The 14279-nt window shown below is 34.2% G+C and overlaps 1 protein-coding gene across 1 annotated transcript; it reads right to left on the reverse strand.

The window, feature by feature from the left end:
- Positions 1-1384: 1384 nt before the first annotated feature.
- Positions 1385-7709, reverse strand: LOC108468320 (uncharacterized). Its single transcript, XM_017769212.2, has 11 exons — positions 7347-7709; positions 6438-6587; positions 5728-5895; positions 5490-5642; positions 5122-5274; positions 4517-4681; positions 4194-4370; positions 3591-3774; positions 3229-3433; positions 2584-2727; positions 1385-2192 (listed from the first exon to the last, which is right to left on the reverse strand). The coding sequence occupies exons 1-11, from the start codon at positions 7528-7530 to the stop codon at positions 2133-2135; spliced, it is 1743 nt and encodes a 580-aa protein (XP_017624701.1). The 5' UTR covers positions 7531-7709; the 3' UTR covers positions 1385-2132.
- Positions 7710-14279: the final 6570 nt, after the last annotated feature.

Here is a 14279-nt window from a genome sequence, read left to right on the forward strand (position 1 = left end):
TTTCATCTATCCAGCCTAGAATAATTTAGAGATAATGTAAATTTTAGCCTCTGAACTTGGTAAGTAGGTTCACATTGGTCTCTAAACTTTTTTTTTAATCCATTTTGACCTCTAAACTTGAAAATCGTTATTCGTTTAAGTCCATTCTGTTAATGACCGTGGATAAAAGTGTGTAATGTAACTTTTGGCCCCTAAGCTTGGAAAGTAGGCCCACATTAGCTCATGAACTTGACAGCTAGATTCACTTTGGTACTTGTACTTTTTTGGTCCATTTTGAACTTACAACTAAATCCATTTTTATCCCTGAAATTGAAAAATTGAAAAGTTTGATGATATAATATTTTGAGATTGTGCCACATCATCACTTGAAAAAAAATGATGATGTGGTACAATCTCTAAGTGTCATATTCGATGTTTTAATAGACCAAACTGATAGTTGAACAGGTTAGACCGCCGGTTCAATCCATTTGATTGTCAGACCAATAATAATTAATTAATTAATTAATTAAAAAATCATCAAATCTATTTAATTTTATATTTAATTTTTAATTACTTATTTAATTATTGTTGGTCCAATGGTCAAACCAATCAAACTGGTGGTCTAACTTGTTCAACCATATGTTTCTATTATTAAAATGTTGAATATACACTTTGAGATCGTACCACATCATCTAAAAAATTTTATTTTTCAAACTTAGAGTGTCACATCATCAAACTTTTATATTTTTCAAGTTCAAGGATCAAAATAGACCTAATTGTCAAGTTTAAAATGAACTAAAAAAAAAATAAAGGTGTCTAAACCTAGTTGTTAAGATCAAGAGCCAATGTAGACTTACTTACCAAAGTTCAAGGGTCAAAAGTTACATTATCCTCTTTTTTCTTTTACGGTCATTAACAGAATGAGCTTTAATGAATAATGATCTTTAAGTTCAAGGATCAATATAGATAAAAAAAAAAAAATTAAGAACCAATATAAACCTATTTAAAGAGCCAAAATTATATTATAAATTTTACCTAATTCTTTATTTTAAAGAAAAAAATAAAATACAAAACCAAAATAATAAAAACTCCGAAATTAATGTAAGAGGGTATTAATGAATTTAATAGGTTAACCAAAAGTTTATGCTAAATTTAATGGAAAAACATTACAAAAGAAAAACTCATATGAACACATGGAGAATTTGTAGTAATCATAGAAAATAAACATTGTTTTTTAATTAAGAAAAATATATATTGAGAATTCATTAATTTTGTAATTCAGATACGTGTACTTAGATTAACGTACTAATGGTTATAGAATAAAAATTGAACACAAAAACAAAAACCTGATTTAAATTCAAACTCATTCACCAAATTACATCCTTAATCTAAATCACTCTCCCAATTTTCCCACTTAAAAGCTTCCACACAAATGAAATAACATGAACAATTTAATTACAACAATTTTGTACTAAAAACAAGTTCCTCACTCATTTGTATATGTGATTTCTCTATCTTGTATATAAAATAATGACCAGTTTTCTCTTAAACAAACATCCAATAACTTGTGAATTTTTAATATCTTAATATGAAATGGAATAAATGGGGATGATATTAATGTAAACGTCCTTCGAAAATAAAAAAAAAAATTTAATCACATCAAAAGACTTCAAAATATCCATGCTTAAACTTGATATTCTTCATGATGCGCTGTTGAAAATTCTCAAAAATGTGTCAAAATTTTCCCCAAGGCTTTGCAATGTATACATCAAAATACTGCCAACATTCTCTGCTCCGTACATTGCAAACAGAACAGCAAGATTTCTTCATAACTAAATCCAAAAACAATCCGCGGGTGGTGTAATGCAGTCTTCCTCTGCAACCTTACTTTTCCTCGTTGCAAAACAAGCTCGGTTTTAAGCCAGTAAATCATCCTCCTATTAACACTTCTAAACAAAACTAGTTTCATGCATGTAAGAATTCGTATAAAACGGGGGTATTCCTTGTTACAAAGCATAACAGAAGGGAATTAATGGGCCACTGATCACCAGTTAGTATGCAACCTGAATAGATTGAGCCATATGCATATCTGTGGCCAAGTTGAGGCAATAAATGCATATATGGCTTCCAGAGGGGGGTGTCTAAAGATTAATTCACTGTTTGTAATGATATTTTGGGTTTGTTGCACTCCAAGGTGTTTGCTCTCTACTCATCTGCCAAAATATTAAGAAAAATTTGTCATCAGAAGATTAAATATAATGAATTCTAATAAGTTGCATGCAGTTTATTTATCTCTCTTAAGATAAAAACATTTATTTATCATAAACTAACATCTTTAAACTATGTTGCTCTGACTATTTTTCTTTTTTTGGCTTTAAGTAACAGTGTTGAACACATACTACACTCAACAAAGTCAGAGTAAAATACGCTTTGAATAATCCAATCTTAAAGCTATGATTTAAAATGCAAAGTTAAGATCCAGCAGCAGTGAGCTGTAAATAACGATGGATGTAGAAAAGCAAGAAGAAAGTGATTTTCACCTTTTTCATGTCCAGAAGATACTAAGATTGGTAGAAAAGAAAATGATTATTCTATCATTTGTACCTTTCTTGGAGATAAGGCAACGGAGAAATCTGTCCCCACAGATCCAATGCATTTCAGAACTTCACTGCCAGAGTTTGGTGTATCGTTGGCGTTATCATCAGTTAAGTTGAGATGAGCTACGGATGATTCTTGCTTTGCAAGGTCCTGTGAGAAAAACAAACAGCACAAACTTGTTATATGATGACATATACCAATCAACAACTCATTTTGATACCAACAGACTATCGAAACAAATAATGAATGGCTATTGTAACTAAAAGTGAAGCTTAACATTCTTCAATTATGCCACAAGGGCATATATTGCAATGACTGTTCAAAGGCCTAACCTACATTACTCTGATTCTTCATTTTCCCTAAACAACTATGTCGAACACATATTTGGAAATGGGTATGGAGGTACTATCCTCCAAATATATAGAAAAACTTAGGGAAAAAAAAATCAAACATACACAGCCATATCTGATACTCAACACTAAGTCCAACATAGAGCCTTACTGCCTAAGCAAGATAAGTGTTAGCATAGTCCACTGATTCAATAATTCTCTACTTCCAGTAACCAAACTGGGTTGACAAGTAGCAATGTGCTGGTAGTAAATTGCATAATAATCCAATTTTTGACAAAGAAATTCAGGGATTTTCATGAACCTTGCAGATTGATAGATCATAAGATGCAGGATTCCTTGAACTCGGAGCAGGAGCTTCCGCCTCATGCAATGAACAATCCTTCTCATGAACATCACCTTGCTTACAATCTCCATAATCCTGCATCATGCTTCTTGAAGATTTTGATTTACTATTGCTATTGCAATCACCAAATACAGAATCCCCACTTTCCAAAGAAGTCCTTTTTCTGAAATGAGTACACAGTATTAAGACAAACCAAAAGTATCCGAGAAGTTACTTACAAAGCGAAGGATGCTGGTAGACAAACCAGAACCATATAAAAAAATGTTGCTACCATATCCAATGTTGGTTAAAGGAGGGAGGATGAAGTAAGAATTTCCTACCTACAGAGATTATAATTGGCTACACCGACAGAGTTGGGTTTGTTTGAAAACAGTATTCCTCGAAGTTGCGTCCCATCTATAATAGTCTCGATGGTATATCCATGCGGGAAGCTCTCTGTAACATTAGCGTGAAATATCTTCTTCCCCTGAAGTAGAACTTCGTTTGATGGAAAACTATCTCTACCTGCAGAATTGGATGGTAATATAAGTACTATATAACGATACTTTTTCCAAAATTTAACTCATACTAATGAGGGAACAGTTCCATATTGCTCTGGCTCTTCAATTTTCTTAAAGTACTCATGTCTGACGCATATCCAGGAACACCCCCTAAAAGAACATTTCCGTATTTCTAAATTGGTTATATCAGTCTGGTTCCAACTCACACCCAAGTCCGTGTAAAATAGAAACATTCTATTTGTCTCTGTTCTCGCTTAAAAATAACATTTGTCCATTGAGACTGTAGTTAAGTTAGGCCGCCAAGAACATTTCACTGTCATACATAGTATAGCACAAAACATTAGAAACAAGCAACCTATACCATTAAAGAAAATAAATTGAAGAAGAGTGGCATATAGTTTAAGTTCATGAAACCGTCCTTACTTGCTTGGCCACAGCTAAACAAAGATATGGGTTGGTGGTGCAGATCATTGTCAGCTTCAATACTAACAAAAGCTTTATCACGTACAAGATTACTAAGATTTTCTTGTTGGCACTTTAACTTCAACTGCTTTCTCAAGGATAATTTCTCTAACTTCCTTTCATCCTTTATAACAAGTCCTGAAAGTCAAATTAATTGCTATTAGAAAATCAGCAGAAGTGGTTGACTAAAAGATTTATGGAATTCTGGGGACCAAACCACATGTGAAAAGCAGCCAAGCCATTGCTATTTTTAATTATAGGTAAACAGAATACAAAGATTAAACCTGTGTATAAGTAATACATGTCATCCAGTGCCTCGAGAGTCTTATTGCAGCCACCAATGAATATAAGAACACCGCTCTTTAGGGGATCCAAACAATCCCCGGAAACAGAAAATCTAGCTGAAGGGCCATCACCCGTAGTAATCACCTTGGTCCACAAGCCAGTTTCTGCATCGATGATAGAAAACATAAATTGACCAAACCAAACTTGTAAGTAATGTTGTCTTATCAGCCATAACCCTTTCAAGCCGCCAAAAAAAACCCTGAAGAACACACATTGTAAGAAAACACATAAGAAGTCTCTTGATTCCCATGTAAAGGAATGGCAAAAGAACACTAAGTACTTGACTCTTTAATGTTTCTTCTTAAGACTCAAAGGTAAGTAAAGAAACAACTTGCAGAAACTGAATGTTTACCATACTAAGGTAGCCAAGAACATAGTGATAAGTTCTAAATTAGGGATTAGTCAAGAACACCTGGAAGCGCAATGAGTCTATTAATGTCATTTCTTAGGTTTCCAAAACAGAAACTAATCCATGTAGATATCAAGAAATAATAAGTTCAATTGAAGATGATGATAACATGATAAACAATCATGTAATACATACCAACATCAAGCATGTAGAGATCATCATAAAGATTTTGAGCATCAGAAAATCCCCCAAAAACAAATAAGTTCTTGCCGAAAGCAACAGAGGAGTGACCAGCACGGGGTGGCAATATCTGGCCTAAGGTATTCAACTCTTTCCATGCAAGAGTATCTAATACAAATAAAACAATTCCAAAAACAACATTAAAAGCAGCACATTAAACTTAGATTCATATATCAGCAAGCTATTAACTGTTTCATACATATAAGTAGTACAGTAAGTCAAATATCCCGAGTAAACTAAGAAAACCGTAGACATGTAACCATAGAAGAGAACACATAAATGTGTGAAACTCTGTTTACTTTTTTTTTTTTTTAAATTGATACCTGCATCAAAGATATGGACATCAGACAAATAGTAATCATGCGGATCTTCGCCGCCAATTACAATAATTTTATTCTTCCAAGATGAGCAAGTATGGCTATCGCGGGCAGATGGGGGGTTTCCTGATATTGCCGCAAGTTTCCAGACAAAGGTCTCTAAAAGTCAAAGATATCAAAAACATGTAATATAACCATACACAAAAAAAGGTCATGATGTAACAATTATTGTCATGATGTTCACCTGTATTTAAAATATAAAGATTGTTGTAATATACTTCATCATTGTTATCAGAAGATTTCCCACAGCCACCAAATATGAAGAGTCGTTTGCCAACAACAGCTGCACCGTGACCCTCACGTTCCTCTGGCCCTTCACCTCTTACACTTGGACAAATCCATGTGTTTGTGCCTGCAACATAAACATGTAATGAAGTTCTGCATTCTCTAGCACTAATTATCAACTGCTGACTTTAGGCAGAAAATTTATTAAATAAACCAGAACCAATAAATGTGCAATGTTGTTTCCATGCAAAATCTTTATAGCAAATGATAATGGCTTAGCCTTGAAATAAAAAATAACTTCCTGCAATGCTCTAATTGCCATCTAATATTTTCCAGTAAATTGCTCCGCAGGGCCCACTTCTCTCCATTCACTTTGTATAACCGAAAGTACAGTTCCCTATAAGTTATCTGTCTTTTACAAATTATTACAGTTCCCTATAAGTTATCTGTCTTTTACAAATTATATGAGCACCATAAAACCAAGTTTCAAGACAATCTCCAAAATACATTAGTTCTTATAAAAAAACTTTAAAAGGGGGGAAATTTATGTTGATTTCTATCATTGATTCTAAAGTAGGATTATGAGTTTTCATAGAATTTACTTTAAAGAAAAGCAAACGCAGATAAAGGGTAATGAAAGGTGAATCAAAGAAATCCAAAATAACTCACAGGTTTCTAATATATGTAGATCCTTGAGAGGTTTCACACCATCAGTACCACCAAAAACAAATAGATTGTCACCAATAGTGGTACAACTATGGCTGTCTCTTGCAGAAGGCGGTGTGCCCTTCATTACAGGTTGGCTCCATGTTTGCTTAGCTGAAAAAATATTGCAATTATGGGAATATTTTAAAGTGATTAAGGAATTGTGAATGAAGCCCTATATCATAAATGCTAAACAACCCAAGTACAAAAAAAGAGTGATTCAAGCAAACAAGTCTTAAACCCCAAGACTGCAAAAGTTTGCAATGAAACATAAAAGAGTGATTAAAGAATCTCTACTGAACTTTATTGATCATAAATGCTAAACAGCCCAAGTACAAAAAGAGTGCTACAAGCAATTAACAAGTATCAAAAGTCACTTTTCAATATGGGAATATAAGAGGGGTTAAAAGATCTCAAATGAACTCCTCAGATCATTTATGCTAAACAACCCAAGAATGTAAAGAGTGATACGTGCAATTAACAAGTATGGAAAAACAAGAAATGACATCTTATATGGGGAAAATGGTTCCAAAAACATGAACCATAATAAACGTAAATTCCTTTAACCAAACAAAAAGCAAGAAAAGTTTATACTAGCATTATTTGCTAACCCAAGCACAAATAAAGGGATTAACGCTACACCACCAACCCTCGGAGAAAAGAAATGTATTTTATAACACGATTAAACCCAATAAAACCCATAAAATGTAAACTTCAGCAACATATCCACCAAAAATAATCGATTAAGAAAACATATATAACACATCCATTGTATCTTAAATATCAAATAAAAGCCACAATGTAAACCTCAAATTATCACGTAAAGATGAAACAAGAATGGAAAAGAAAACCAGAGTTCAAAAAGGAGCCCACCAGCGTCAAAGACATGAACTCGATTGGTTTGGCAGTTATCCTGGCCATAACCACCAAAAACATAGAGAAATCTGCCTCCTTTAATAGAATTACATGTATGTCCCCATCTTTTGCCTGGCCCTGAACATGCTTCTCCGAAACCTCCAACTTCTTGTTGATAAAGCGGGACCTTTTCCCATCTCATTTTTATTTCTTCTATTATTTTGCTGGGGAAAATGAAGATTTTGAGTGGGAAAGTGAAGGAAAGTTGCAATCTTTGAAGAGAAAGAAAGGTTGGGTTTGGGGGATTTTGAGACTTGAGAGTGGATTTGGACTTGGGAGGAGTTCATGCAAACAAATAATAAAACTCTCGAAATAGAGATTGTGGACACGTGTGCTAATATTTGGTGGGTCCATTAAAGAGAAGGAAATGGACACAGATTTTGGTGGGTTTTTTACTGAAATAAATTTTTAAAAAAAAAATTATATACTAAAATAGATTGCGAGTAGAATTATTTATCAAAATAGATCGTTTTTTTCATCCATGTCTATCTGATAGGTGGGACTCTTTTTTATATTAAAATATAATTTTTTAAAAATAAAATATTTTTATTTTTATTAAAAATATTTAAATTTATATACATGTAAAAATACGGTCAATGGGTCAAAATGTAGGTAAAAAATATATGAGAATGGGTCGTGTCTGTCAGATAGGAGCAACTAATCGTGCCTGACAGGTAGGCGCAAATGGTACTGTTTTGCACAGTGCACAAACAACCCCCCACATGCTATCTGCTGCTGCTACTGCAGACTCATTTCATATTTTTTATGTCAATTTGGATATAAATTTGTCCAAGTTTAATCATAACAGACTCTTTTCATAAATTTATATAGTTTAAAATTATTTTTATAAAAAAATGATTGTAGAAATATTGAAGAATATAAATTAAGTATTAACGTACCAATACTTAACAACAACTTAAAAAATTAAAAATTGATAATAATACATTAATAGTATTAATTAAAAGCGTTTCTCAAAATTTATAATTAAGAAATATTTTGAGCGAATGGGAGTAGAGTTTTGGTTGTGTGAAAAAATGGGATATGGATATTTATATCTACAATAACAAGTAGTTCTAAGTATGATTTAAGATATTGACAAATGCTTTTATTAAAATTATTTAAAATTTTAATTAAAAATTTAACACCCACAAATATCAATGTTGTGTTTAGTTTAGTATCCGTGAATTTAAGATTAAATTATAAATTATTTAACACCCACAAATATTAATGTTTCTAAGTGTTTTGTATTTTTTAATGTAATTTTTATATAATGTAATTTTATTTGATTTTTTTATTGGCAATTTTCGCAGTATATATATAAGGGAAAAATTAAGTAACAGAAGCTTTTGTGGGCCCTACCATTTGCGTCTCTAAGAAAGGCTCAACTAGTTACGCCTCTGATATAGGCGCAACTTGTATTCATATCTATACATGAGTCATACTGATCCGAAAATAAAAAAATAATATTTTATTTAAAAATAAAAATATATATTTTAATATAAAAAAGAGTCCCTTTATCGACACTGCGGATAAAAAATAACCTATTTTAATAAATAATCTAACTGACAACCTATTTTAGTATATAATTTTTTTTTAATTTATTTCAGTAAAAAAACTCGATTTTGGTTCATACATGCCTTGTAGAGTTGGAAGACAAAAATAAATAAAGCCACATTTCAGTTTTCAATATGATTTCTTAAGAGTTCTATTATAAAGATTTAGGGAAAAGTACCCTACAAAGATGAGATATTTATAATTTGTTTATCGATAAAAAGGAACAAATAGGCGGCTGACAAGTGATGGAACACTGCAAAAATTGTGGGTTTTTTACTAAAAAAGTATAAAAAAATTTAAAAAATTCGAGAATAATACAGTAAAAAAAGTAATTACGAAAATGGTATGTCAGGGTGGTCACGCCAATCTGACAGGCGGCACCACCCTGACAAACAATACCCGCACAGTAAAAAAAAAACTGAAAAAGAAAAAAAAAGCTGAAAACGAAAAAAAAAATATATATTGGACATGTGGGTGCCAGAGGCGGCACCAGTGTTGCCTCTGGCAGAGGCGGCACCTAAGCGCTATAAAACCAACCAGAACCAAAGAACCCCGTGACAAGATTCAAAGACAAGGAGAAGAAAATAAAAGGAAAGAAAGGAGAAGAGAAGGAAGAAAAGAAGGAGAAGGAAAAAAGAAGGTATAATTTTTTTAAATAATGAATTTTATATTGTTAATGTGTTTTTACTGTTATTATTATTGTTGATTTTATTATTTTTGTTGTCGTTATTAATATTGTTAGTAAAAAATATTATTATTATTGTTATTATTGTTAGTAAAAGCTATAATTATTGTTAGTTATTATTATTGTAAAAAAACCTAAAAAGTCTATTTATGTTATGTAAAGAATATATTATTTTCTTATATGTGTTTTAGGTAGATTTTTTACCCATATTATTTAAAAATAAAATAAAATAGCGAAATAAGTTGTTTGAAAGATTAAGTATCATTTTTGGCACATTTGGCACTTAATCTTTCAAACAACCTATTTTGGTATTTTATTTTTTATATTATTAGGGTAAAAAACTCGTTTTAGGTTGATTTTAAATGGTTAAATGTAAAGATAAATGTTGTTTATGTATAAAATGAGAACTGAAAAACTATGAGCTTATGAATGACAAAAATTGCATATTGAGTAATTAAATTTTTTATTTAAGTAGTTTATTTGGTGTTCGAAATTATTTTGAGAAAGTTTATTTATTTTTTAACAGATTGAGCATTGAAGATGGATAATCAGTTTTTCGTATGCGTTTATTTCGATAGAATTATCTTGACAACAACCGTTGGATGTATATTTGAATGTCGGCAACAAATAGCAATGAGATTTAATAGAAATGTCTCGTTGGATGATATGAAGGGAAGAATTAACGTAAAAATTGTTAGACGTTGTGGGAGAAGAATCTCGAAACTTTTCTACAAGTTTCCAGTTTCGACAGATCCAATCAAATTCACTGAAATAGAACTTGTAGACGACGAAGACGTGGAGACAATGATCGCTCTTTACTGTGGGAATGGGAGTGACAAAAATGCACCGATTCACTTATTTGCTGAGTTAGCCGGTATGGAGGAAAATGAAAATCTCACTGCATATGGTGAAGAACATAGAGCTCAAGAACCGTGCATGGTGGCTCTAATATCGTACGTTGATAGTGAATCGACTATAGGTGGGATCGATATCGATCTTAATGTTACACCCGATATGGATGTGGTTGGTGATGATGGTTACGATAGTAGTGATCCTTGTTATCAAAAAGTCGATAGTGATAGTGATCCCGATGTGGATGATGTCCCCGATAATATTGATGATGATGACGTGAATGACGATGGAAACATTAACGCGTCTTCGGTCAAGAACCAGATGCGACCTGTTGTGATTCACAATAATCCTGGGCCACACATGTCGCTCATAGACCCCGACGCGGCGCATGTAGCCGAGTTTCCAGAGTACCCTGAAATACTTCCTGCTCACCGACTGGCCGTAAATTCTGATCCTGAGGAGTTATTCGTTGGCCAAAGATTCGAAAGTAAAGAAGAGTGCGTATTTGCTATTAAGCGGTATAGCATGAATATATCAGTAGATTATAAAGTTGCAGTGTCTAAACCGACATTATATATTGGAGAGTGTTGGAAGTCGGGGGAAGGCTGCAATTGGCGGGTACGAGCTGCATTTATTCAAAAATCGCAGATGTGGGAGATACGCAAATTTGTTGGGCCTCACACATGCACATCAACACGTATGACAGAAGATCATCGAAAACTTGATTCTAAAACTATCTGTACGTGTATCATGCCAATGGTGAAGGATATGCCGACCATTAAAGTTTGAACCGATTGTCGAAATACAAGCACGATTCGATGTCGAGTGTCATATCGAAGGCATGGATAGCAAAACAGATGGCAATGGAGCAATTGTATGGGGATTTCGATGCGTCGTATAACGAGTTACAGGGATGGATAGCCGCTATGCGGGAGTACGTACCAAGGACCGTCATTGAGTTACAGACGCGACCTTATTACAGCCCGGATGACCAACTACAGTTGGGAAAACGAATTTTCCATCGGATGTTCTGGACGTTTGATCCATGTGTGCGCGCATTTCCCCACTGCAAGCCATTTGTGCAAGTGGATGGGACCTGGCTATATGGAAAATATACACAGATTTTACTTATTGCGGTTGCTTAAGACGGCAATAGGAACGTGCTCCCGATAGCATTTGCCATTGTAGATAAGGAGAACATAGAATCGTGGGAATTCTTCCTTACCAACCTGCGGAGGTATGTTATTAGCAACGATAATATTTGTATTATCTCTGATAGAGGGAAAGGATTAATTGCCGCCATTAGACGTTCCGGTGTACCATGGAGATCCGTTCTCGTGCATCTCGTCACATTGCGCCTAACTTCATTAGAGATTATAAAATGCGATGGAAAAGACAATTTGTGAAAATAGGTAAACGATTGCCTTATCCTTTCAATATAAGTTTTTAGGGCAATACTGTAACTTATCTATTCTTAATACATATACAGTGTACGAGCTAGAGCCACACATTTTTCGCCAAAGAATGACTCGACTTGAGAGTGACATGGAGGGTCAAACAAATACATCTTTCCGACAGTGGTTGGGTACTATGGAGCCGTGGCAATGGGCTCAAAGTTTTGACAAGTGCTTTCGTTATGGTCAAATGACCACAAACTTAGTTGAGGGGGTCAACGCTGTATTGTAGCACCCCAAACCGGGCCCAGAAGTTATGGCGGGATCCGCATGCCACATCAAACGTAAAAAAAAATTCCATTCTAAGTCCGAAAAATCGTACTTGATGTTCAAAAGATTAATTCATTAAGGGTTAAAGTGAAAGGAAGTCATGCACCGGTAGGAAACCGGAAAAGAGGTGGTGAGTCCATCGGATCGCTAAGTACCAAGCTCCTTCGGATCCAATCCTAGACATGCATACCGCCATTGCCACACCTTAACGTCATGGATATTTCTAGGAAACCGATTTGATTAAGTCATTTTTAGGAAAAGTGATTAATTTTGGAAAATACTTTCATTCGGAAGCTTTGCTTGTTGTCGTGTTATTTTGAAATCAATTGTTGTTTTTGAAAACGCTACCTAAAGCTATCCAATTTCAACAGTTAAAATAAGTATTACCTATCTTAGTAATACATATTAAAACCATCAAAAATAATTAAGCGGCCTTATTATATTTAAAAGCCCAAAACCTCAAACGTAATTAAAAGGATGTCCATTCACCGAAGAAAATCAAACTTTCGAGCGGGTGGCCACTCGAATTCCCTCACGACTCCAAGCCCACTATGGTTGGGGATTTCTGCGTGGATGAAAATAAAAGGGTGAGTTTGGGGAAACTCGATGTGTAAGGAAAACCCATTCAAAGCCCAAGTCACTCAAGCCTATTGGGCCTAAGCCCATTCGTGTAATAGTGGTACTGGGCCGAGCCCTTTCAGATTACAATAAACCGGGCCTTAGCCCTTATTCAGATAATGATATGGCCCATAGGCCCATTTCAAAATACATGCAACATCAATAAACATATGCAAGCCCATTTGGGTAACAGTGGTCTTGGGCGAGCCTTTTCAGACATAATAAACGGGCCTTAGCCCTTATTCAGATAACAGATGGCCCATAGGCCCATTTCAAAATACATGCAACATCAAGAAACATATGCAAGCCCATTTGGGAGACTACTCAACCCACCAACCACTACACTCCACCGTACCAGCCATACACTCCATGTGGGAATAGCTCAACCCACCCAAATTTAACACTCCACAGCTGCGACCTTGCTTTGCTCGATTATCGATAAATTGAGGCAAAGCCTCCAAGATGTGGACAAGCCACTTTCAAGACTTCCTCGTCAATATCCCAATCCCATGCATCGATAATAACAACATGGCATGCAATAAATAACAACAATCAAACATGCATTTAAGTCAATTTAACCCAGGGGTATTTCGATAATTTATCTCCTAGGGGTAAAACGTAAATTTTCCATTTTAAAGGTATTTCAGTAATTTATCTATTTTAGGGTTTTTCATACATATTCCTACTTTTTATGTACTAATAGAATCACATACCGAGGGTTCTTACCGAATTGGGCCCGTTGGCCCATCATTCCAATTTTGACCAATTAAGCCCAAAAATATCGAGGGCACAGAAATCATGCACTTTGCAGTCCAAATTTTGCAGCTTACCAAAAACATTAATCGATTTACCTTACGAGCATTCGCACACTCACAAATCTACAAAATACCGGTTTTCGGCATTTCGGCTTTTCGACTTTTGCCGATCCAGACTAAGAAAGAGGTGTTAGTTACACACATTTGCGACGATATCTTGAGAGATCCACACACGAACGCCTACAATTGGATTACTAACACATTAATCTAACTATTCAAATACGAACTACGATTAACCCTTACAATATTCGGCCAACCACACCTACAGATCATAGTAAGCTTATAAGAAAACAATAAGCAACTCATTAACAAATTTTTGTCAATGTTTACCACATAATCATAATTTCACTGCAAGCTGTCTTCCTGAGCAACAGTCACTAAATCATTTATAACTGGAGCTACGAAACTCCATATCAAGTTCCGTTAATTTTCCTTGAAAATAGACTCATATATCTTCTATCCATAAAATTTTCAGAATTTTTGGTTTAGCCAATCAATACCAGATTTTTCTCAAAGTTTCCCATGTTTCACTGTTTGACTAATCTGACCACTCTTCATTACGAATCAAATTTCTCATTGTACAGAATTCAAAATATGTTCTTGTTTATTTCATTAGAAACTAGACTCAATAAGCTTTAATTAC

This window comes from Gossypium arboreum, chromosome 12 (assembly GCF_025698485.1).
Source record: "Gossypium arboreum isolate Shixiya-1 chromosome 12, ASM2569848v2, whole genome shotgun sequence".
In the NCBI taxonomy this organism is placed as follows: Eukaryota; Viridiplantae; Streptophyta; class Magnoliopsida; order Malvales; family Malvaceae; genus Gossypium; species Gossypium arboreum.